At 41.8% G+C, this 26,815-nt stretch overlaps 1 protein-coding gene across 6 annotated transcripts in view; it reads right to left on the bottom strand.

Annotated features, from left to right (window-relative positions):
* Positions 1-26,815, bottom strand: part of LOC139386479 (sodium- and chloride-dependent glycine transporter 1-like) — an 85,943-nt gene that overhangs the window by 21,617 nt on the left and 37,511 nt on the right. For 3 of the 6 annotated variants that reach the window (XM_071132034.1, XM_071132037.1, XM_071132035.1), the window contains one exon: positions 2,706-2,862. In XM_071132034.1, the coding sequence (XP_070988135.1) occupies positions 2,706-2,862 (157 nt within the window). Of the gene's footprint in view, positions 1-2,705; positions 2,863-5,568; positions 5,667-14,856; positions 14,925-25,845; positions 26,052-26,815 lie in introns of those variants that run through there. The other 3 variants (XM_071132033.1, XM_071132036.1, XM_071132038.1) reach the window with 3 other exon arrangements.

Raw genomic sequence — 26,815 nt, forward strand, 5'->3', positions numbered from 1 at the left:
AAGCAGTCTAATTGTAAGGTCATGTTTAGATCTAGACACAGAAAAAAGGTCATATAGAAAAGCATCCCATGACAATATCCTGTTTCTGCAACGTAGTGCCCTCACGGTGGTCATATTGCAAGGTCGCTGATGTTTTTTACGGCCGGCCAGCCAGCGGTGAGAAAATGTCATCAAGCCAAAGGAGGTGAATGGTGTCCACATCGCCAACAAATTATCATGGTCGAAACACACCAAGAAAGTTGTGAAGAGGGCACGACAACACCTTTTCCCCCTCAGGAGACTGAAAAGATTTGGCATTGGTCCCCAGATCCTCAAAAAGTTATACAGCTGCACCATCGAGAGCATCCTGACCGGTTGCATCACCGCCTGGTATGGCAACTGCTCGGCGTCTGACGTAAGGCGCTACAGAGGATAGTGCGTACAGCCCAGTACATCATTGGGGCCAAGCTTCCTGCCATCCAGGACCTATGTACTAGGCGTTTTTAGAGGAATGGCCAAAAATGTGTCAAAGACTCCAGTCATCCAAATCATAGACTGTTAATATATATATTTTTTTAACTTTAAATCAAATCAAATTGTATTTGTCACATACACATGGTTAGCAGATGTTAATGCGAGTGTAGCGAAATGCTTGTGCTTCTAGTTCCGACAATGCAGTAATAACCAACAAGTAATCTAGCTAACAATTCCAAAACTACTACCTTATAGACACAAGTGTAAGGGGATAAAGAATATGTACATAAAGATATATGAATGAGTGATGGTACAGAGCGGCATAGGCAAGATACAGTAGATGGTATTGAGTGCAGTATATACATATGAGATGAGGATGTAAACAAAGTGGCATAGTTAAAGTGGCTAGTGATACATGTATTACATAAAGATGCAGTAGATGATATAGAGTACAGTATATACATAAACATATGAGATGAATAATGTAGACATTATATTAGGTAGCATTGTTTAAAGTGGCTAGTGACATATTTTACATCATTTCCCATCAATTCCCATTATTAAAGTGGCTGGAGTTGAGTCAGTGTGTTGGCAGCAGCCACTCAATGTTAGTGGTGGCTGTTTAACAGTCTGATGGCCTTGAGATAGAAGCTGTTTTTCAGTCTCTCGGTCCCAGCTTTGATGCACCTGTACTGACCTCGCCTTCTGGATGATAGCAGGGTGAACAGGCAGTGGCTCGGGTGGTTGTTGTCCTTGATGATCTTTATGGCCTTCCTGTGACATCGGGTGGTGTAGGTGTCCTGGAGGGCAGGTAGTTTGCCCCTGGTGATGCGTTGTGCAGACCTCACTACCCTCTGCAGAGCCTTACGGTTGTGGGCGGAGTAGTTGCCGTACCAGGCGGTGATACAGGCCGACAGGATTCTCTCGATTGTGCATCTGTATAAGTTTGTGAGTGCTTTTGGTGACAAGCCGAATTTCTTCAGCCTCCTGAGGTTGAAGAGGCGCTGCTGCGCCTTCTTCACGATGCTGTCTGTGTGGGTGGACCAATTCAGTTTGTCTGTGATGTGTACGCCGAGGTACTTAAAACTTACTACCCTCTCCACTACTGTTCCATCGATGTGGATAGGGGGGTGTTCCCTCTGCTGTTTCCTGAAGTCCACAATTATCTCCTTAGTTTTGTTGACGTTGAGTGTGAGGTTATTTTCCTGACACCACACTCCGAGGGCCCTCACCTCCTCCCTGTAGGCCGTCTCGTCGTTGTTGGTAATCAAGCCTACCACTGTTGTGTCGTCCGCAAACTTGATGATTGAGTTGGAGGCGTGCGTGGCCACTCAGTCGTGGGTGAACAGGGAGTACAGGAGAGGGCTCAGAACGCACCCTTGTGGGGCCCCAGTGTTGAGGATCAGCGAGGTGGAAATGTTGTTGCCTACCCTCATCACCTGGGAGCGGCCCGTCAGGAAGTCCAGTACCCAGTTGCACAGGGCGGGGTCGAGACCCAGGGTATTTTCTTAACTCTATTTTCTTAAAACTGCATTGTTGGTTAAGGGCTTGTAAGTAAGCATTTCACGGTAAGGTCTACACTTGTTGTATTCGGCGCATGTGGCAAATTCAATTTGATTTGAGTCCTAAGGAGCATCAGACAGAGAGTGATGCTAAGCGAGGCAGCAATCCTCTGTCTGCTTGATTGGTTTAACAGGGGGCCAATGTATCTGGGGAATAACAACCTCAGTGCTGTAGTCTGAGATCATGGGTTAAAGGAAGGACTGGAGAGTGAAGAGCAGACTGCATGTGTCCCAAATGGCACCCTATTCCCTATATAGTACACTACTAGTGGGTATAGGGTGCCTTTTGGGCTACAGCCCAGGCCACAGCCAGCTGATAAAGTCTACTGTGATGTTATTACTGCAGAGCTTTGAGCTACACCAGTCCCCTTGGCTATAATACGCAGCTATGTGATTGTGTGACCTAATGCACAGGCTACTGTATATGTATGCCCTTCTATGGCGATCCCTGGTCGCAAAATGTATAGAAGACTAAAGCCAACTGTAGGAGTGAATGAGGGGGAATGAAGCCAAGAATAACTTGGATCCATCTGAAACAATGTGAGGAACGTAAACTTAAACTTGAACATACTTGACAACTCTTTCTACTTTGATTGCTTTTCAAAGCACTGCAAAAGGCATTGTGGATAAACTACAATGTATTGCTGTCATTACTACTATATAATCAGTGTGTTGAGTGTGAAGACGTACCTCCTCCATTTCTGTAGCAGAGGTAGGGGAACCTCCATACGTTTCCCAGGCCCACGGCATAGCCCACGCTGGTGAGGATAAACTCTATCTGGTTTCCCCAGTTCCCTCTCCTGGAGTTCTTATCCGTCTTCACAGGTTCTCCTGGAACAGCTCCATTCTAGAACACAAAGAGAGAAGAACATTAGAGATGTTAGAACGTTAGAGAGGAACTGTATCTAGTCTACCTAAGACTGGAGTAGGTAAGCCATTCTCTCAATGTGACACCCAACTCAAATCAACAACAACAAACTCAACAATAGGCCTATTAGACCAACTACATTCAGCTGAATGTAAAGTTCCAGGCTGCACCAATATTGAACACAAACCAGCAAAACAGTGTGCAATCGGCTAATATGCTAGTGAGTAGACAGTAAACACTATACTGTATTAGATGTCCAATGGTCAGGCTAAAACTGCGGACGGCAAAATGAACAAATTATTTCATTCTAGAGTACTTTTTTCCTTTTCTCCAGTTCTAGGCCTAGTTCTGCATGGCATGTTAGAACTCTAAAGTCGAGATGGGCACATTGGAGCGAACTGGATTTAAACTGAAATAACCATTTGTTGTGTCCACAAAATCAACATTTGGTCTTGTAGTCCTGATTTGAAGTTTGCTCCCTCCATCTGTTGGTATCAGATGGTCCTCGTTCTGACTTGACCTCCTCACTAACCCCAGGAGTTGACTACTGAGATTCCATTACGTCTATCTGCCTCTAACTTACACAGCTAGAGCAACACTTGTCCCTTCACATGGCACCACAGAAGCAGTATAACAAATCATTTTATATATTACACTTAATACAACTCCTTCAATTAAATGTTATACTGTAGTAATCATAAATGTGACAAAGGTTTGGATTGCTGTGGGGTTTTGGTGTCTCTTATGGTGTGGCCTGGAGTGCACTGTGGAATGTGCACATTGGTTAACGTGCAGTCATTGTCATGGAAGGCTCAGTACGTGCACACGCACCCACACACCCACACACACCCACACACACACACACACATACGTCTGCTTGCTGAGTTCCCTGGGCCGTTGCTCCCAGCAGAGTCGACATCATGCAAGCAGGCAACTTATTCATCAGCAAGAAAATGAAGAAAACCCCCCAGAAAAATCACATATTTTCATGATTGCCCCATAGTCATCCTTGGAGTCTACTTGCGCCCAAATGTTCTATTTCAAAATAAATGTAACCTTTTCACAACAATCCCCAACCATTTGGTCTTGAATTGAAAACTAAAGAGAGAATAAATACAATATCACCAAACAGAACTCTTGCAAATCAACAACATTATTACAGCCAAAATGTTCCTTTGGTAATCTTTGGCTGGCTATTGTGTAAGACATGTGCACCTGGGCGGGTGCGTGAGAAACAGTGTGTTGAGACTGCTCTCCTCAGCGTGATGTCTGTGTTTGTGTGTTTAGTGTAGAGTGCGATTGTTTTAGGTGCTGAGAGTCTGGAGGAGGCGCACACCTGCTCAGTGCGAGGTGAGGCCAGCTGTACAGCTGAGAGGGCCCAGGGTGGAATGAGAGCCCAGCCAACCCACACAGTACAGCACAAAACACAACAGACAGACTGGGCAACATGTAGCCTGCTGGCCTCCCACCTCCAGCTCTCCCACCTGTGAGAAGCCAGGTCTTTCAACACATGATCAGTAGGCACGTTTCCACTGACCCAGGTTAATTCGATAAAAGCAATGGTGGCAAAAACAACAACATCGCGACATGTGTAGTAGGCCTTATGGAAACGGCAGCTATAGGACACATGTTCTAAAGATCAACAACATTTTTATCCGTTCGACAGGAGTGGATTTTTCTTTATGATGGAAACAGTCTTGTTCCAATAAATTATCATGGCTGAATAATTTTAAAGGTACGCGGAGCAAGATGTCATAACGTGACTATAAAGCGCCACTCATATTTAATTATAAACGCCTGCTGCTTGCTAAATACATTTTTTTCAACTATAAAATAATGTTTCTTTGCAGGAATTTTGTCCTGACTTTCAAGAATGCCTGAATTGCATCACCTTGCTCTTCTGGTTGGCTGCAAGTTTCACATTCCAATTATTTCAGATCTACAGGAGTGTAAGTTTCACTATCCAATTATTTCAGATCTACAGGAGTGTACGTTTCACTATCCAATTATTTCAGATCTACAGGAGTGTAAGTTTTACTATCCAATTATTTCAGATCTACAGGAGTGTAAGTTTCACCATCCAATTATTTCAGATCTACAGGAGTGTAAGTTTCACCATGGCACGGACCTTGGCGATACATTGGCACAGGATAGTTATTAGAATATTGCAAGTATTAGTAAATTCTTGCATTCTATCCATGCTGGCTTTTGCGGGCTACCTGAGACATGAAACAGGTAGGAGGGCATATACAGGCTGTCGCCAATGTATTATTATGCAATTTGCCTAAATGGATAATGGAAACTCTTCAACCACTTCAGTTTATTATTTTGGTGTGACATCTGTTTTATTGACACAATACAGTTTAATGGAAACACATCGTGGCAATTTGTAAGCAAACGTTCGATATGTCGACAGAAAATCCATGGACAAGTTAGTGGAAACATAGCTAGTGTTTTCCCCTAGGATTTTTTTCAGCATCATTGGAAAATGTAGTGGTTGGGTGGTGGGTCGATTGCTATTTGCTAGGGGGGTCTGGGGCATGATGAGGAGCAAGCGGTGGCTGTGCGCTCGTGGCTCTCATTCACACCACTGCCTGCTCTGTGCTACAAATTTGCTTTAACTTGTCACACTAATCTTAAAGGGATAGTGCAAGATTTTGGCAATTAAGCCCTTTTTCTACTTACCCAGAGTCAGATGAACTCATGGATACCATTTTTATGTCTCTGCATCAGGGGTTGAAACCGGTTCAGGGAACAGAACTGAAAACCGAAAAAATACAATTTGTTTTCAAGGAACAGAATCAGAACCGGGAACAAAAGTGATCTACAATGTTCCGGAACATAACCACTATTTTAAAAGCATGGGTTAATAATGTTATTTTACATTCCAGGCAATTTTTTTCAGTTCCACAAAAATTGCAACAAAGCACCTATGCAAAGCCCTCACTCTGTCACTCAGAAACGTATTCCAGTGTCTCTTCAAGCCAAGCCTCCACCTCCTCCTCCACCATCTCTCGCACTCCGCCCACCCGCAAAATTTCAGTAGTCTTGCGCCCTACACTCATCTGTCCAATGCATGTACAGGTAATAGCTTGCCCTCTCCATAGCAAGCTGCTCTATTCACACTGATTGGTTAAATAATATAATGTCGAGCTAAATAAAAAACAAATTTGGGTTTGAACCGGTTCAGAACTTTATTTTTCTGTTCGAAACAGCTCTGCGTGCAGTTTGACGGAAATTGAAGGCAGTTTCGTGAGCCATTTAGCATGCTAGCTGTTCCCAAAGACTTCCAGTCTTTGTGCTAATGGTAGTTAGCAACTTCTTTCAAATTGCATGCTGAGACATGAAAATTGTATCCATGAGTTCGGCAAGTGGCAAATGGCAAGTATAAATAGGCTTAATTAAGACATTTTCGCATTATCCTTTTAAAAGGGTGTCTCGGCAAATATGTTTGAAAAACATTTTTTATATATTTTTTTATTAAATTATATTTTTGGGGAGTAACAATTAAGCAGTGGCGGGCCTGGTGGCAACTCATAGTTTACTCATAGCAACAAACTCAGCAAATAAAACAGACTGAACTTTGACTTTACATGTTCCATCTTGGCTTGAATGTTGAGTAAGTTAGAATTTTGTCTGCAATGTAGCCAGCATTCTAATATATTTCTATAGTTTTATGATTAGCCAATGTCATAATGTAGTTATTTTGTTAAATACTTCTCCCTATTATCTTAAATGTTATTTTTTCAAAGCCATTTTACCTGTCATGCTAGCTGTTCAGTCCGATCCGATTCGCAAATCATGGGAATTTAATCGTGCCATGTAGACATTGCCTCCATCCAAGGCACGTGTTGCTTGTCAACCCCCTGGACTTGTCCCGGCTAAATCCAATGTCCGAGACTTGCTAGCAAACGCTTGTGCTATAAAACTAAATAAATACTGCACTCTGACCCATTTGCTAGATTCATGATAGATTCATGATAGCAGTGTTAGACAAAGCACGGAAAGTGAACTACAAAACTTGATGGATCTTTAAAGGGATTTGCAGTTGCATGCTAGCATCTGAAATAACTTACTCATCTTTTAATCCAGTGGTTCCCAACCTTTTCCGGTTACTGTCCCACTAACTGAATTTTGCTCCGCCCGGAGTACCCCTGAAGTACCACCTCATGTACATTTTACCAGTAGGCCTATGGTTTCATGAGTCCTCTCAAGTACCCCTTGTGGATTGTCCAAGTACCCCCAGGGGTCCTAGTACCCCTGGTTGGGAACTACTGCTTAAATCTAGCATTGATAGGACTTTCTTTCAATGCATTAGAGTTTGGAAAACTATTGGAAAACTATGGAATTCAAATTATTCCTAGAATTTGCTCTATTCCGACTCCTCTCCACTCCACTATCTGTTCCGATACTCTCTCTCCAAGCTGTCTCTCTTTCTTGGCTACTTGCATCCCAAATGTCACCCTATTCCCTACACCATATGGGTCTTGGTCAAAAGAAGAGCACAAAATAGTGCCATTTGGTCTGTTGCTCTGGATGCTGGCTGTCCAGTGTTTAGGCCAGTGGTGTGTACTCCCTGGAGCACCCTGCTTGGTAAGTCACTGCAGTGAACAGCACAGCACAGAGTAGACAGACCGCCCCATTCAGCTCCACACACTCAGCCCCATCTCTTCCCTTCCCATCCACATTGCACGCCCAGCTGGGCCCATCTGCCCTTTACGTAAGATGCACACATGGTCAGGCCATAGCCCTTCTCTCTCCATCTCTCTGAGGGGCCCTTCCAAATCAGTGGACCCAACCTAACTCCCAACACCCTGCCCTCTTCTAGGGCACTGCACACTGGTGCACCGCAAGAGAGAGAAAGGAAGGGGAAAGAGAAATAGAGGGGGGAAAGAGGGAAAGAGACAGGTTTTGAAATCGTGCAAGGAAGTGCGAAAGGGTGAGTGAGCTCAAAGTTTATGTAAAGAGGATTCCCATTCCCAAGACTTGGGCAAATACTGTATATATACAGTACCAGTCAAAAGTTTGGATACACCTACTCATTCCAGGGTTTTTCTTTATTTTCATTATTTTCTACATTGTAGAATAATAGTGAAGACATCACAACTATTAAATAACAAATATGAAATCATGTAGTAACCAGATCTCAAATATCTCAAATGGGATCTCAAATGGGTCCATTTGAATGTGGGTCATTTGGTGCAAACATGGCTTATTGGCTTGTCATGTTTAACGTGGTGATTTTAGTTCTGGTGAAAGATCATTTACAAGATAACCAAATTAATTTTATTAAACCTGCCTGGGTCTTGGTCCACATCTGACTAAAACACGTACAGACCTACCATACCAGCTAATTTGATGGAGTGGCATACACCTAACAAAGCATGGCCAATGACATCTGCGACCTTGTCGTGGTAATAGACATGCTCCATCTACACTTGATTGTAAACCCAACCTAGGGCTTGACAGGACTCCCAGAGAAGCAGTCTAATATTACAGTACACACAGTATAGTAGAGACTAAAATACAGAATTTTGGACAGAGACATGGACCAAGACAAAAAGGGAGAACCAAAGCTCCTGATAATACTACAGTATATTGGTATTAATCGCTGCCTGGCGCTGTTGCCCATCTTCATTACTGCCTGCTGTTATTGTGAAGTTCCAGCCTACGAGGCCTGCTAGCAACCCAAAGCTCCCTGGCATTTACTGACCGTTCCTGCGTGCAGCCTCACTAGGCATGCAACCAGCACAAGCCATTATGTAGCCTACCGAGCCTGGATGAGCAGCACTATTCCCAAGAATGTTTCTGTTTACTTGCCTGAGAGTGAGACATGGCAAGTTTTGCCTGAACTTTGTTTGTCGTGCAAAGCACTGTGCAAAGGACTGGCCCAAATGACTGAGTGATAGGCAATAAACTACAGTACAAGGATACAACTCAATGATCAGATCAGCAAAGGAGAAATTATGTAGAGGAGATTGAGAGAACGAAAACAAAACTGAGTTTTACACTACTATGTATAAGTGACTTTTTAGCACTGCACAATTTCCCGTTGCACTGTACATGGAGGGAGATTGTGCGTGTTCACTTATCGTAGCTGAGTACACACAGGCCAGGGGACCTTAAGACACTTCTGCACATGTACTCCAGCACCTGATTCACACAGCTAGTTACCTCCTGTTGCACCACTATTACTGGGAATTGTAGACTCCTGACCATACCTGAATGAACAGGGTGGGAAGCAACCTAGCGATGAAGAGTGTTGGGGCAGTAACCAAAAGGACTGGTTTGAATCCCCGAGCCGGCAAAGTGAAAAATCTTCCGTTCTGCCCTTGAGCAAGGCAGTTAACCCCCAACAACAACAACAACAACAACTGCTCCCTGGGCACCAATAATGTTGATTAAGACAGCCTCCTGCCCCTGCCTCTCTGATTGAGAGGGGTTGGGTTAAATGCAAAAGACACATTTTGGTTGAATACATTCAGTTATGCAACTGACTAGGTATCCCCTTTCCTCTCATTACTATCAAATCAGTCTGTAGGCCTATGTACAGTAGATCTTGTTTTATGGATTCTTATTCAGCTCTTGGGCCTGGTCTTGTAAATATATTTTTTAAGTTATGTGCTCAGGACTTGCTTGGCTGCCCTGGTGTTATGCAGTAGTGTTGAAAGTGCAAGTCAGAAGGAGCACAATATATCACAAAAGAAGTACAAAAAAATGCTATCACAGTTGCATTTAACCTGGCCAGTGCACTTGTCTCTGCATGTGGGCTATAGTAAACTGCTGGTGAGATGATTACTCAAACGGCTTAAGAATAGGCCTTGCCTATGATCTGTGTCACCATCACATGCTAAGACAATCATCAGACAAGGCATTGAGGCTTAGCAGCCCATAGAACACATGTATAGCAGCTCTCTGACAATCCTCACTAACCAACAGTATTTCACTGACCCCATTCTTAAATAAAGAGATAAGAAAGGAGTGATAGAAGGAAGCGTCGATGGAGGGAATGTGCTCTGTCAGCACTTCTAAAAGGGCCTGAAGACATCTGTTCAAACCAAACATAAAGGTTAAAACAGTCATCTGATCCTTCAGTAGGAGGTAGGTCACCTAGTATTCAGCCACTGGTCTGACATGATCCTCAACAGGGGGAGGGTCAGATTCCAACAAAACAATTCAAAACAATTATATATTTGCAGAGGGTGATCAAAAAGTACATTTAAATCAACTTTGTTCAGGTAAAATAATAGGTAAAATAAAGTTGTTTAACTAGTAAAAATCCTCAGGTTTAAAGTTACAAGGTACTTATGTTGCCTAGCGATTCATCCTGAATTTAATTCCGCTGCTCCATCGATCGCTCTATACATCAGTCTGAACCTACCATCCTAGAAGTTGTTTGTGCTGACATCAAAATGAGGTGATTCATTATTTGTGTAGTAGGCCAGCTCTGGTCCAACCCATCGGTTTCTGGGGCTAATCAGAACGGTGTGAATTTGTTTGCATTCGACAAGTCGTCGGGGAGGAAGCAAATCCAGACTCATTGTGTAGAAGAAATGTTAGTGGGCGTGGCATTTTGCTGGAGCGAAGGGTAGCCAGTCAAACTCCTGTCCACCAATTTTAACAAGCATTTTAGTTTAAAAACAAAACATGCATGTGACTGTTGGTTTTAAAGTTTTTCAATACAAAGTGTAAATCTTTTGCATTATTGCCCAGAAGCAAAAACTCTTCCACTGTGAGAACACCCTCCCAACAAATCTAACATTGGAAATGAAGTAGCCTAACACTCCTTCCACCAACCATTCTATCGGAGTTTGAATATCATTTGAAAATAACTGAAGCTGACAAAAGACCAGGTTGTTCAAATCAAACAAAACCAAGAGTGATTTGATCATTGGAAGCTAAAAATAATTTCAGTAACAATCATTTAGTGGCACACGTAGATACCCTTGTTAATGAACAACAATTTAACAATAATTTTAAACGGAAAATTGGTGCGTGCATTGGTATTCACCCCCTTTGCTATGAAGCCCCTAAATAAGAGCTGGTGCAATCAATTACCTTCAGAAGTCACATAATTAGTTAAATATAGGCCACATGTGTGCAATCTAAGTGTCACATGATCTGTCACATGATCTCAGTATATATACACCTGTTCTCAAAGGCCCCAGATTCTACAACACCACTAAGCAAGGGGCACCACCAAGCAAGCAGCACCATGAAGACCAAGGAGCTCTCAAAACAGGTCAGGGACAAAGTTGTGGATAAGTACAGATCAGGGTTGGGTTATAAAAAAATATCAGAAACTTTGAAAATCCCATGGAGCACCTTTAAATTCATTATCAAAAAATGTAAAGAATATGGCACCACAACAAACCTGCCAAGGGAAGGCCGCCCACCAAAACTCACAGACCAGGCAAGGAGGGCATTAATCAGAGAGGCAACAAAGAGACCAAAGATAACACTGAAGGAGCTGCAAAGCCCCACAGCGGAGATTGGAGTATACAGTGCCTTGCGAAAGTATTCGGCCCCCTTGAACTTTGCAACCTTTTGCCACATTTCAGGCTTCAAACATAAAGATATAAAACTGTATTTTTTTTGTGAAGAATCAACAACAAGTGGGACACAATCATGAAGTGGAACGACATTTATTGGATATTTCAAACTTTTTTAACAAATCAAAAACTGAAAAATTGGGCGTGCAAAATTATTCAGCCCCTTTACTTTCAGTGCAGCAAACTCTCTCCAGAAGTTCAGTGAGGATCTCTGAATGATCCAATGTTGACCTAAATGACTAATGATGATAAATACAATCCACCTGTGTGTAATCAAGTCTCCGTATAAATGCACCTGCACTGTGATAGTCTCAGAGGTCCGTTAAAAGCGCAGAGAGCATCATGAAGAACAATGAACACACCAGGCAGGTCCGAGATACTGTTGTGAAGAAGTTTAAAGCCGGATTTGGATACAAAAAGATTTCCCAAGCTTTAAACATCCCAAGGAGCACTGTGCAAGCGATAATATTGAAATGGAAGGACTATCAGACCACTGCAAATCTACCAAGACCTGGCAGTCCCTCTAAACTTTCAGCTCATACAAGGAGAAGACTGATCAGAGATGCAGCCAAGAGGCCCATGATCACTCTGGATGAACTGCAGATATCTACAGCTGAGGTGGGAGACTCTGTCCATAGGACAACAATCAGTCGTATATTGCACAAATCTGGCCTTTATGGAAGAGTGGCAAGAAGAAAGCCATTTCTTAAAGATATCCATAAAAAGTGTCATTTAAAGTTTGCCACAAGCCACCTGGGAGACACACCAAACATGTGGAAGAAGGTGCTCTGGTCAGATGAAACCAAAATTGAACTTTTTGGCAACAATGCAAAACGTTATGTTTGGTGTAAAAGCAACACAGCTGAACACACCATCCCCACTGTCAAACATGGTGGTGGCAGCATCATGGTTTGGGCCTGCTTTTCTTCAGCAGGGACAGGGAAGATGGTTAAAATTGATGGGAAGATGGATGGAGCCAAATACAGGACCATTCTGGAAGAAAACCTGATGGAGTCTGCAAAAGACCTGAGACTGGGATGGAGATTTGTCTTCCAACAAGACAATGATCCAAAACATAAAGCAAAATCTACAATGGAATGGTTCAAAAATAAACATATCCAGGTGTTAGAATGGCCAAGTCAAAGTCCAGACCTGAATCCAATCGAGAATCTGTGGAAAGAACTGAAAACGGCTGTTCACAAATGCTCTCCATCCAACCTCACTGAGCTCGAGCTGTTTTGCAAGGAGGAATGGGAAAAAATGTCAGTCTCTCGATGTGCAAAACTGATAGAGACATACCCCAAGCGACTTACAGCTGTAATCGCAGCAAAAGGTGGCGCTACAAAGTATTAACTTAAGGGGGCTGAATAATTTTGCACGCCCAATTTTTCAGTTTTTGATTGTTAAAAAAGTTTGAAATATCCAATAAATGTCGTTCCACTTCATGATTGTGTCCCACTTGTTGTTGATTCTTCACAAAAAAATACAGTTTTATATCTTTATGTTTGAAGCCTGAAATGTGGCAAAAGGTTGCAAAGTTCAAGGGGGCCGAATACTTTCGCAAGGCACTGTATGTCCATAGGACCACTTTAAGCCATACACTCCACAGAGCTGGGCTTTACAGAAGAGTGGGCAGAAAAAAGCCATTGCTTAAAGAAAAAAATAAGCAAACACGTTTGGTTTTTGCCAAAAGGAGACTCCCCAAATATATGGAGAAGGTACTCTGGTTAGATGAGACTAAAATTGATATTTTTGGCCATCAAGGAAAATGCTATTTCTGGCGCAAACCCAACACCTCTCATCACCCCAAGAACATCATCACCCCAAGAACACCATCACCCCAAGAACACCATCATGCTGTGGGGATGTTTTTCATCGGCAGGGACTGGGAATCTGGTTAGAATTTAAGGAATGATGGATGACGTTAAATACAGGGAAATTATTGAGGGAAACCTGTTTCAGTCTTCAAGAGATTTGAGACTGGGATGGAGGTTCACCTTCCAGAAGGACAATGACCCTAAGCATCCTGCTAAAGCAACACTCGAGTGGTTTAAGAGGAAACATTTAAATGTCTTGGAATGGCCTAGTCAAAGCCCAGACCTCAATCCAATTGAGGATCTGTGGTATGACTTAAAGATTGCTGAACACCAGCAGAAGTCATCCAACTTGAAGGAGCTGGAGCAGTTTTGACTTGAAGAATGGGCAAAAATCCTAGTCGCTAGATGTGCCAAGCTTATAGTGACATACCCCAAGAGACTTGGTGGCTCTACTTGGTGGCTCTACAAAGTATTCACTTTGGGGAGGTGAATAGTTATGCACGCTCAAGTTTTCAGTTTTTTTGTCTTATTTCTTGTTTGTTTCACAATAAAACATTTTTTTTTGCATTTTCAAAGTGCTAGGCATGTTGTGCAAATCAAATGATACCAACCCCCCCCCAAAATCTATTTTAATTCCAGGTTGTAAGGCAACAAAATAGGAAAAATGCCAAGGGGGTGAATACTTTCACAAGCCACTGCAACTAACGTCACCTTGGGATTAAACAAGGGTGGGTTCAGTTCTACTCAACTGTAATTAAATAGACCCGGGTCCACAATGTCCTCAAAGGCTGCATTATAAAATGTCTGTGAGGTGAAAGTAATTCCATTTAAGACAGCGAGACTGTGGCTTCTCACCCGGCTAGCGGAGGCCCACATTCCTCCAAATCCCATTGGGCATCGTTTGAATACCTACTTTCCATGGTTGATTAATAAAGTGTAATGGTGAGTTGTCAGGAAAGACGGGAAAGTTAGGCACAATCACAGCAGACGGATGGCTACGATGGCCTCCCAGAAGGTTACATCTCTGGGTTACATCACTCAAACAGTGCGTACAGTCACAATCATATCAAGTTCCCCTGGCTAGCTAGCTGGAAGACATGATCCTATAGTATGCATCATGGCCAGCAAAACATACATTTCCAGTTTCCACTGTTGAAATAGGCCTATGTTTAGAATATTTGAGATAGAGCTTTAAAACATATTGAAAGTCATACCTTCTCATATTGAATTTGAAATTGTGTATCCATTTTTTATATAAAAACATTAAATCAAATTATTTGATCATTCATTTCCCCCCCAAAAGCAACAAATTGAATTTGAAAACAAAAACAAGCAATATGCGAGATATTAGGTAGGCTAAATAGTCTGCCATCTCAAATCTAAATAACTAGCATATAATAAACAAATATACAATTCAACCCAATATCCAATCACAAAAACACAAACTGTTTCCCACTTCTTAATCAGATAAAAAAACTGCAACAATTGTAGGCCAAAAATATCGAAAATATTGAAAGGGTAGACGAATACAAATACAAATTCTACCTTTAGTCTGAATTTTTAAGGCCGCCAAATACATCATCAAAACACTGAAAACGCCTTACCTTTGAGATTTCCATTGTAAATGTTGGTCACATACCCCTTTCCCAGCGCTGATGCAACTTGAGGATCTGACTGATACTTACTGTAGGGAGTGTCTGGGGGAGCAGTAGGAGTGGTTTCCAAGTCAGAAACCAAGAGCTGCGCAAAACAGCCAGTGAGTAACACATCCTTACACAACAATAATTATGCGTACTTAGAAGCAGAACAATATTTCAAGTTGAACAAAAATGTACCTCCTTGATTGGTTTTCCTAAATATTTTTAAGTGGCTTGGCATGTATGCTGCCCTTTTAATACAGGGTGAAACCCGTAATGGCATAGAAAAACCAATATAAATGTAATTATTTGTATGTTTAGGCTAAATGTGTTGGGAAAAACACAGGATTTGACATAAAAATGCAAGATCAACGGCAAAAGAGGAATTGCCTTGCTAGTTGACAATGTTAGTAGTTAAGTTACCACTAGTCTCCTACTGCCAGTCTCTGTAGGCTATTGAGACCCTGGTTCCATTACCACCTTCATGCTCATAATAATCACATCATAAGTTAATATTAATAGGATCATGTTCAAATCCAATAACTGGGCGGATTTTTGCAGATAAAACAAAAGGATTGCAAGGTTGAAAGCTACTGACGCTCATACAGAAACAACTGCCAGCGCTGATTTGTGCAGACAACCAGGTCTAGCTTCAGCCACGCGGTTCGCTTAACTAGATCATTCAATTAGTGTGCACTGTGCATGGCTGTTAAGTGATGCGGGAGACTAGCCCGCGGAGCCATTGGCCAACGCAAGCTGTTCACCTGACCCTCGATCCCCCAATCACACACACAGAAAACCAACCGCACACACTCGCAGAATCACTTAAGCATACACAAATAGACAAACACACACACACCTCATCCCCTCAACCTTATCCTCTCTCATCCCCAAATCCATTGCTCTCTCTTCCTGACAAAAACATCAAATATATCATGAACTCTGACAATTCACCCAGCAATACCTCTGAACCCCATCCCAGTTGGCAGAGAAGTTAGCTACATGTAACTGGCCTTACTGCTCAACCATGAATGAGCATTATTCTTTGGTCTTCATTGGACTGTATAGTTTTGAGCTACAGTACACTTTAAAAACAGACATCCCATGCTGTTCCAGAATACTGACAATGTACAGTAGACAGATTTTACGGTGGGTATTATTACTACATGGGTCTATCAAGATCTGCACCAATTACTTTTCTAAAATATCTTCAGACAACTGCATCCTAGATGTGTAGCACAATCTTTTGTAAAGATGTTTAGTTGAGAGATATGAGCATTCAACTCAAAAAGCAATTTGAGGAGAGGGAGACTTCTCATTCTATGCTTTTGCCTTCCGTTCATGACAGTCCCAAATCTGAGGACTAATTTGCTTCTTCCAAGCCGTGCTCCCTGTCTCCAGGGCATGGTCTGTCAGGTCATGAACAACACTGCACTGTAGATCAAGACACTGAGCTGTGGTAGAGGAGTCATGAAACTGTCCTGTATATGCTACTAAGTCCCTAGGTCATTTACACAGAACCTTACCTGCCAAAGTATGTGTCCCAAATGGTACCCTATTGCCTATGGGCCCTGAACCAATGAAGTGCACTACATAGGGAATAGGGTGCCATTTGGGACATACACAATGCTTCAAAAAGGTCCAAAGCCTGAGGAAATACACATTCACACACACTGTTGTTGAACATATTAAACCTTGCTCTTTAATGTCTGCACCAAACATTTGAATACGTTCTGGACGGTCTAATCTGAAGTAAAGCCCTACGTTTTGACAACGGTCCTCAGTGGTAAACTCAGAGTAAAGTGTGATTAATCCCTTTAAGGGCAGACTCCCTGCCAGCCACATATACAGAAGAAGTAAAATCACATCAAAGTTTATTGGTCGTGTATACAGATTTGCAGGTTTTATCGCAGGTGCAGCAAAATTGTGTTTCTAACTACAACAGTGCAGTAATAAAAAACATACACATAATCCAGAAAAATAACACAATTAGTTATACATGATGAGCCATGACTAGATTACAGCATATACAGTGCCTGGCAAAAGTATTCATCCCCCTTGGCATTTTTCCTATTTTGTTTTCTTACAACCTGGAATTAAAATGGATTTTGTTTTTTTTGTGTCATTTGATTTACACAACATGCCTACCACTTTGAAGATGCAAAATATTTTTTATTTTGAAACAAACAAGACAAAAAAACTGAAAACTTGAGCGTGTAAAACTATTCAACCCCCCAAAGTGAATACAAAGTGAATACTTTGTACTTTGGATTGAGGTCTGGGCTTTGACTAGACCATTCCAAGACATTTAAATGTTTCCCCTTAAACCACAAGTGTTGCTTTAGCAGTATGCTTAGGGTCATTGTCCTGCTGGAAGGTGAACCTCCGTCCCAGTCTCAAATCTCTGGAAGACTGAAACAGTCTTCCCGCAATAATTTCCCTGTATTTAGCGGCATCCATCCTTCCTTCAATTCTGACCAGTTTCCCAGTCCCTGTCGATGAAAAACATCCCCACAGCATGATGCTTCCACCACCATGCTTCACTGTGGGGATGGTGTTCTTGGGGTGATGTAAGGTGTTGGGTTTGCACCAGAAATAGCGTTTTCTTTGATGGCCAAAAATATCATTTTAGTCTCATCTCATCTAACCAGAGTTTTTTTTTTACACCTTTATTTAATCTTTATTTAACTAGGCAAGTCAGTTAAGAACACAATGACGACCTAGAAATGGTGGGTTAACTGCCTCGTTCAGGGGAAGAACGACAGATTTTCATATTGTCAGCTCGGGGGATCCAATCTTGCAACCTTACAGTTAACTAGTCCAACGCAATAACGACCTGCCTCTCTCTCGTTGCACTCCACAAGGAGACTGCCTGTTACGCAAATGCAGTAAGCCAAGGTAAGTTGCTAGCTAGCATTAAACTTATCTTATAAAAAACAATCAATCATAATCACTAGTTAACTACACATGGTTGATGATATTACTAGATATTATCTAGCGTGTCCTGCGTTGCATATAATCTGACTGAGCATACAAGCATACAAGTCTCTAAGTATCTGTCTGAGCTGTGGTAGGCAGAAGCAGGCGCGTAAACATTCATTCAAACAGCACCCTCGTGCGTTTTGCCAGCAGCTCTTCGTTGTGCGTCAAGCATTGCGCTGTTTATGACTTCAAGCCTATCAACTCCCGAGATGAGGCTGGTGTAACCGAAGTGAAATGGCTGGCTAGTTCGCGTGCGCTACTCACTCTGAGCCTTGGGGTGGTTGTTTCCCTTGCTCTGCATGGGTAACGCTGCTTCGATGTGGTGGCTGTTGTCGTTGTGTTGCTGGTTCGAGCCCAGGGAGGAGCGAGGAGAGGGACGAAAGCTACACTGTTACACTGGCAATACTAAAGTGACTATAAGAACATCCAATAGTCAACAGTTAATTAAATACAAATGGTATAGAGGGAAATAGTCCTATAATTCCTATAATAACTACAACCTAAAACTTCTTACCTGGGAATATTGAAGACTCATGTTAAAAGGAACCACCAGCTTTCATATGTTCTCATGTTCTGAGCAAGGACTGTTAACGTTAGCTTTCTTACATAGCACATATTGCACTTTTACTTTCTTCTCCAACACTTTGTTTTTGCATTATTTAAACCAAATTGAACATGTTTCATTATTTACTTGAGGCTAAATTGATTTCGTTGATGTATTATATTAAGTTAAAATAAGTGTTCATTCAGTATTGTTGTAATTGTCATTATTACAAATACATTAAAAAAAATTCACAAAAAAAAATAAATATATATATTTTTTTTATTTTTTAAATCGACCGATTAATTGGTATCGGCTTTTTTGGTCCTCCAATAATCGGTATCGGTGTTGAAAAATCATAATCGGTCGACCTCTAGTTAGGACATCTACTTTGTGCATGACACAAGTAATTTTTGTTTACAGACAGATTATTTCACTTTCACTGTATCACAATTCCAGTGGATCAAAAGTTTACATACACCAAGTTGACTGTGCCTTTAAACAGCTAGGAAAATTCCAGAAAATGATGTCATTCCTATAGAAGCTTCTGATAGGCTAATTAATATCATTTGAGTCAATTGGAGGTGTACCTGTGGATATTCTTCAAGGCCTACCTTCAAACTCTGTGCCTCTTTGCTTGACATCATGGGAAAATCAAAATAAATCAGCCAAGACCTCAGAAAATAAATTGTAGACCTCCACAAGTCTGGATCATCCTTGGGAGCAATTTCCAAATGCCTGAAGGTACCACGTTCATCTGTACAGACAACAGTACGCAAGTATAAACACCATGGGACCACGCAGCTGTCACACCGCTCAGGAAAGAGACGCATTCTGTCTCCTAGAGATGAACGTACTTTGATGCGAAAAGTGCAAATAAATCCCAGAACAACCGCAAAGGACCTTGTGAAGATGCTGGAGAAAACAGGTACAAAAGTATCTATATCCACAGTAAAACGAGTCCTATATTGACATAACCTGAAAGGCCGCTCAGCAAGGAAGAAGCCACTGCTCCAAAACCGTCATAAAAAAGCCAGACTATGGTTTGCAACTGCACATGGGGACAAAGATCATACTTTTTGGAGAAATGTCCTCTGGTCTGATGAAACATAAATAGAACTGTTTGGCCATAATGACCATTGTTATATTTGGAGGAAAAAGGGGGAGGTTTGCAAGCTGAAGAACACCATCCCAACCGTAAAGCACGGGGTGGCAGCATCATGTTGTGGGGGTGCTTTGCTGCAGGAGGGGCTGGTGGACTTCACAAATTAGATGGCATTATGAGGGAGGAAATTTAGGTGGATATATTGAAGCAACATCTCAAGACATCAGTCAGGAAGCTTCCAAATGGACAATGACCCCAAGCATACTTCCAATGTTGTGGCAAAATGGCTTAAAGACAACAAAGTCAAGGTATTAGAGTGGTCGTCACAAAGCCCTGACCTCAATCCGATAGAAAATTTGTGGGCAGAACTGAAAAAGCATGTGCGAGCAAGGAGGCCTACAAACCTGACTCAGTTACACCAGCTCTGTCAGTAGAAATGGGACAAAATTCACTCATCTTATTGTGGGAAGCTTGTGGAAGGCTACCCGAAACGTTTGACCCAAGTTAAACAATTTAAAGGCAATGCTACCAAATACTAATTGAGTGTATGTAAACTTCTGACCCACTGGGAATGTGATGAAAGAAATAAAAGCTGAAATAAATCATTCTCTATACTATTATTCGGACATTTCACATTCTTAAAATAAAGTGGTGATCCTAACTGACCTAAAATAGGGAATAATTTTTACTAGGATTAAATGTCAGGAATTGTGAAAAACTGAGTTTAAATGTAGTTGGCTAAAGTGTATGTAAACTTCCGACTTCAACTGTATATACTGAGATCATGTGACAGAACATGTGACACTTAGATTGCACTAATTATTTAACCAATTATGTGACTTCTGAAGGTAACTGGTTGCATCAGATCTTATTTAGGGGCTTCATAGCAAAAGGGGTGAATACATATGCATACACCAATTTTTTATTTTTTATTTTTCACTTCACCAATTTGGCCTATTTCATGTATGTCCATTACATGAAATTAAAATAAAAATCAAGTTAAATTACAGGTTGTAATGCAACAAAAATAGGAAAAACGCCAAGGGGGATGAATACATATAAAGTGGTTGAAATAGTATGTAAACATTATTACAAGTCACCAATGTTCAATGACTATGTACATTGAACAAACCAACATGTACAGTGTTGGTCCCATGTCACATGAGCTGAAATAAAAGATCCCAGACATTTTCCATACGCACAAAAAAATGTATTTCTCTCAAATTTTGTTCACAAATTTGTTTACAGCCATTTTAGTGAGCATTTCACCTTTGCCAAGATAATCCATCCACCTGACAGGGGTGCCATATCAAGAAGATGATTAAACAGCATTATCATCACCCAGATGCACCACTATAAAATATGCAATTTTGTCACACAACACAATGCCACACATGTCTCAAGTTTTGAGGGAGCTTGAAATTGACACTCTCACTCTAGGAATATCCACCAGAGCTATCGCCAGGTAATTGTATGTTAATTTCTCTACCATAAGCCACATACAACATTGTTTTAAAGAACCATAGACAATGTGTATGGCGTTGTGTGGGCGAGCGGTTTGCTGACATCAACGTTGTGAACAGAGTGCCCCATGGTGGCGGTGGGGTTATGGTATGGGAAGGCATAAGCTACAGACAACCAACACAATTACATTTTATTGATGGCAATTTGAATGCACAGAGATACCGTGACGAGATCCTGAGGCCCATTGTCGTGCTATTCATCCTCCGCCATCACCTTATGTTTCAGCATGATAATGCACGGCCCCATATCGCAAGGATCTGTACAAAATTCCTAGAAGTTGAAAATCTCCCAGTTCTTCCATGGCCTGCATACTCACCAGACATGTCACCCATTGAGCATGTTTGGGATGCTCTGGATAGACGTGTACGACAGCGCGTTCCAATTGCCACAACTTTGCACAGCCATTGAAGAGGAGTGGGACAACATTCAGCAGGACCACAATCACCAGCCTGATCAACTCTAAGCGAAGGAGATGTGTTGCGCTGCATGAGGCAAATGGTGGTCACACTAAATACTGACTGGTTATGATCCACTCCCTTACTTTTTCTAAAGGTATCTGTAACCCACCAATGCATATCTGTATACCCAGTCATGGGAAATCCATAGATTCAGGTCTAATTCATTTATTTTAATAGACAGATTTCCTTATATGAATTGTAACTCAGTAAAATTCTTTCTTGCATGTTACGTTTATATTTTTGTTCAGTATACAGTGGCAGTGACTAAGATTAAGGGCACGGTAATGGGCGGGGGCGTGGAGATAGACTGAGAAACGTCTCTCTCGGGCCCAGCTTTGATGGACCTGTACGTTCTCCACCTCATAGATGGTAGCGGGGTGAACCGTGCTGACATCCATGCTAATCAACCACACAAAACATCCACGCTTGTAATGGCATGACACCCAACTAGCAACTGAATCCACTCCGCAACACTACCGGTCAAAGTTTTAGAACACATGTCTGGGCTCAGCTGTGTGATTTAACACCAACTACCAGACAAATCAATCGCTGCTATTGTTGTACAGCTGTCAAATCCACACCACATAGGCCATTTCAGTCAAGGAAGTTATGTTTGAAAATGGCCTAAAGCAATTACATCTTATATTGTATTTCTTACATCAAAGGAAGTTCACATTGGGCAGTCCTATCTGCGTTTATTATCTGCAGTATGTCTGCTAAATCAGATGGAACACTATGTATTGCATCCCAAATGGCACCCTATTCCCTTTATAGGCCTAGTGCTCTATAAAAGGGAATACGGAGCCTTTTTGGGACGAAGCCTATATGTCCGCTGGTTCTTCATACTGATCTCACTAGCAGTAAATTATTTGATTGTTTCTATACAGCAGTGAGAACATGTCCAGCCAGCTAGGCTGTGTTGTATTGCAGTGTGGGGCTAGCTGCCTCTCCCCTCCGCCAGCTGTGGGTCCATGAGCACAGCATGGATAGAGACAGAGCCCACAGCACAGGGAGAGCAAGAGGCCCTGAGCACACATACGACTGTGCACTCGCTCTTCTGCTGCCTGACCCCGCTCTCTCTCCCCCTTCACGTAAACACTCCCACCTCTGACTTCCGCTCCCTATACTGGCCCTCTTACCACCACCTGAACCCAGATGGGAGCGCTCAAAATAGGCCAGAAAAAAAGGGGAAATGAATGTTGGATTGGAGTCAGGTGGAGTGAATATCGGGGAGCATCAGTGGTACCTAATTATGGTACTTCAACTATACATTGGGAACTGAAAATCACTGATTTAGCTCATTCAACACCCATTGCTTAATAAAAACACAATTACATGTTTACAGAAACTAGGCCTAAATAGTAGCATACCGTTGGTATTTTAAATCAATCCCATCATTTCAGAGTCCATTTATCCGCTATAATAAGAAGCAATTAATCCCCCTCTTTTGTAAACCGTTGGTGAAAGAACATGAGGGATATTTTCACAGGAGTTAATCTTATTACAGTATTGCAGAATTAGTCTAACATTGCAATCAAACTTCTCCACAGGGTATTGAAGTGAAATATGCAGTACAATAATATAACTCTCGTACCCAGACTTAAGAACAGCAGTAATCTGCTCCAAAACCTACACCTCTCATTAAACAGCCCTCATTAACGTTCTGACAGTCTGTCATGATCTATAAAATCTGTTAATGTATAGTGAAATCATTTGGGTCAATCATTCCAAGCCAAGTTTTCAACTGCAATATTTTCTTGTCCAATTGAAAACTGTTCGGACAAAATAAAGAGACTTCAGTGTCAGTGATATCTAGGCTAAATCAAGGCACTTACTTCATTTTGAGGCATAAAATCACCCCACTACAATTTAGTAAATAAAACAGAAATATATAAGGATTAAACAACAATTTGTGGTCAAATCTTTACATCAAAACCAATAAAGAAATCTTGCAAGCTGTAGCCTATTCCCAAACTACAATCTATCATGGCTCCAGACACCAGAAACAATTTCAAGCAGATTTCAAACAATAACACCACCAAATGAAGCCAAACTATCTTCTTTTCTTCCTCATTGTTAAAGGATGTCAGACTAAGTCAGAGGTGCCTACACTACCCTACCATGCAATTAGAAAATCTTCTGAAGCTCTTATTACTTCAATTATTACTCAAGCATGCTTTACAATCGCAGATGACCTTAGACAACTGTATTCCTACAGTGGGGTCGGACTACTGCAGAGAACTCATGTAGGCTAGACAGGCTCCTTTATGAACAAGGAAATGGGGCTTGACTTGGGGCTTGAAACAGAAAATGTATTTAGAGAACAACAAATTGAAAAAGATGAAGCGGTTTTAGCAGTAGCCTATACCATAAAAGTAGCTAGTAGCTATAGCTCCCCTTTGGTGCGGAGAGAGAAACTTATGACACATGATAGTCAGTCAGGGTTGTGTGGCTGTATGGTAGGTAGGTAGCTGTCCTATACAAAGCGACAAGGCACTGTCTGTCTGAAGGGTCTGTCGTGTCAGCTGCACCTGATCCTAGACCTCTCTATGTGACACATCGTCCTGTCAGATATATCAGTTCACATCCAACAACTTCTGTCCCTTAGTCAATTAACCTTCTCAATATAACTTCACTCAACAAAACCTTAGCCTCAAACGGCTTACCATACAATTCACCAATCAAATAGTATGTGGTCTATATCAACTTTTAGGGATATGTCTATAGCATAGTGACAATTATACATGACATACAGCACCAGGTATACACTGATGTTGATGTTACCTGAAACCTAAACTTTCTGAAGCACACAATATCAAATAGACCTAGATTCCAAAGCATGACCCATACCAGGACTGAATCAGAGGGACATTATATAATTTAAGGAAATAACTCTTCAAACATTTATTGCATCCTTTGTCACAAGCACCATGGGCCATCACTTAATCTGAAGTGTAAATAAACACACATAGATGAGAAGACAGTCACTCAAATCCGTGTACATCCTAATAAAGGGGGCGATGGGAGGCGAGGCGAGGCGCTGACAAAGTGAACGAAGATAAGTCTGCAAATGGCATAGGAAACTCAAAGGTCTAAATAGAGTATTTGGACACACACTAGAACAACCTATGTCATGTTCAGTATTAGCTAGGTCATGCAGGAAGAAAATAAAACCATACATGGAGAATGGTCAAGTTAGACCAAATAGACAAGCGTTATACCGAACAGCCCAGAGCCTTTGGAGAGTTATAGCAATAAATATTGGCTTTCAAAAACATTTTTGTGGTAAAACAGCATTGTAAAAGAAGCACTGTTCTACAGATAGAGAAATCTAGATGACTACTAGTCAACACCTAAAGTGCCCCTAGACTACTAAGGGCACAGTACATTCATTTAGATCCATGGCCGTAACAAATAGACTCTACATGAACTTTACACACACTTCAAAACAAGGGCGTACACTGTACAATCAAAATATACTGTATATCTCAAAATAATATTGCTAAATTCAAGCTTTACCTACCGCAAGCAATGCCATTTTTTCTCTTCATAGAAATGTTTCTTTAAAAGTATATGCAATGGTCTCAACGGCCCGTTTCTTTGTATTTGCTACTGAACTATAGGAGGCTTGCTCAGTCTTGACAGCGGCCAACCAAAGGACGTGACAAGACTTGGCGCTCCATATAAATCGGCAAGGAACAAAGTGCCATAACGGATATCTATATATTTTATTTTAAACAAATCTTTTGGTGGAATTGTTTAACTGACAAGTCCCTTGGCCACTAAAGAGGGGCAAAGGAAGAGAGAAATAACATATGAGCCAACCCCACTTTTTAGGACACTTTTCCCACTCTTTCACAGTTACCCTGCCCACTTCCTTAGAAACTATCACACACCCCTCTGCCAGCACCACCAGAACTTCCCACTGCAATTAGTTATAAAAACTTTTAAGTTCCGCGACACGTGGTCTGGTTTTTAAAGAGCTGTATCCCCCTCCTCACGTGGTATGGGGGCTATTGAGTCGTCACAGACACCCTGAATGATCGCAGAAAAATAAGGCAGTTCAGACAATAGGTCGTCTTGATTAATTCAATTCTTTCAGGACCTTGAACCGTCGTCCGGGCAGCTCCACACAATTGCTGCTTTGATAGTTTGGATTCACTCTCTCCCTCTAATTTGAAAAATCCAAAATTACTTTGATTTAATTTATTTTCTTTCCTGTTAGTAACTGTCGGAAGTGTTCTCCATGAGCTGACAAAATGACAACATTTTGCTTGAGATCAAATGTATCACATCTGTGTATCAAATAGGACACAAGATGAAAAGAATGAGAGAAAAAAACTGACCTGGTCGGCTGTACAGGCTGCATTGCTGTTGGACTCTGACATTATTTGATAGTGCCCAGTGGTTCTCTCGTTTCCACTCCTGAGTTCTTCATTCACACCTTTCCTTTCGGTTCCGCAGAAAGAGGGAAAAAAATAACAGCCTCCTTTTGCCCGGGGTTGATTAATGCCTGAATTATTTTCACCTCATTTCATCTGATGGAGTTCTGTTTCCTCTCTGCCTCTCTCAATCATGCGGCATAGTAGCCCTCTCACTCGCCCTCCCTTCCTCTCTCCTTCCCTCCCTCGCTTTTGCTTGCCCTCCCTCTCAGTGTCCCCCTTCTGTTGTACTTCACGATTTCAGGAAAATCCCCCCCCCTCCCATTCCCAAAAAGACAGGCGAGATCCACAGCCTTTGCCTCTACCTCCACAATGAATGGGTCGTTGTCATTCCAGCACCTTGGCTGAATACAGAGCGAGGGGAGTTGCTGGTTTAGCTGCCTGGAGTCAGGGCTCCTGCCAAGCCTTCCTCAAGAGACTAAAGAAAAAGTGAGGAGCCGTACGCTTCCACTGGACTCACTACCCTTGCTGTCTCTAAATTTCTTCCACTTTTTTTCAAAGCAGCTGCATCCAGACCACCAACACTCCCATTCATGAACACTTGACTCTCAAATCCCTCTCCCTTGACATGGCCAATTCCTCCCTGTATGTAGTGCAAACATATTATTTCCACTCTTGACAATGTCTGGTCAACCAATTCGTGACAGCATTGCGAGAACCATAATTGCATCACAATTTATGGGAAGAGATTCCAAAATATGTCACAAAGGAGGGCTTTTCAAACTCTGCTTATGGCCAAGTCCTCAGAGTATCCAGTTAGTGGGGTCAAAAGTTGACTGACACCTGTCATGGAGCCTAATAGACATTTGATGGTGGCGGACAATGGAGGCAACCACTTCAGTGAATAGACTCCATGAGTTAATGTGATGAGCTG

This window comes from Oncorhynchus clarkii, chromosome 28 (assembly GCF_045791955.1).
Source record: "Oncorhynchus clarkii lewisi isolate Uvic-CL-2024 chromosome 28, UVic_Ocla_1.0, whole genome shotgun sequence".
Lineage (NCBI taxonomy): Eukaryota > Metazoa > Chordata > Actinopteri > Salmoniformes > Salmonidae > Oncorhynchus > Oncorhynchus clarkii.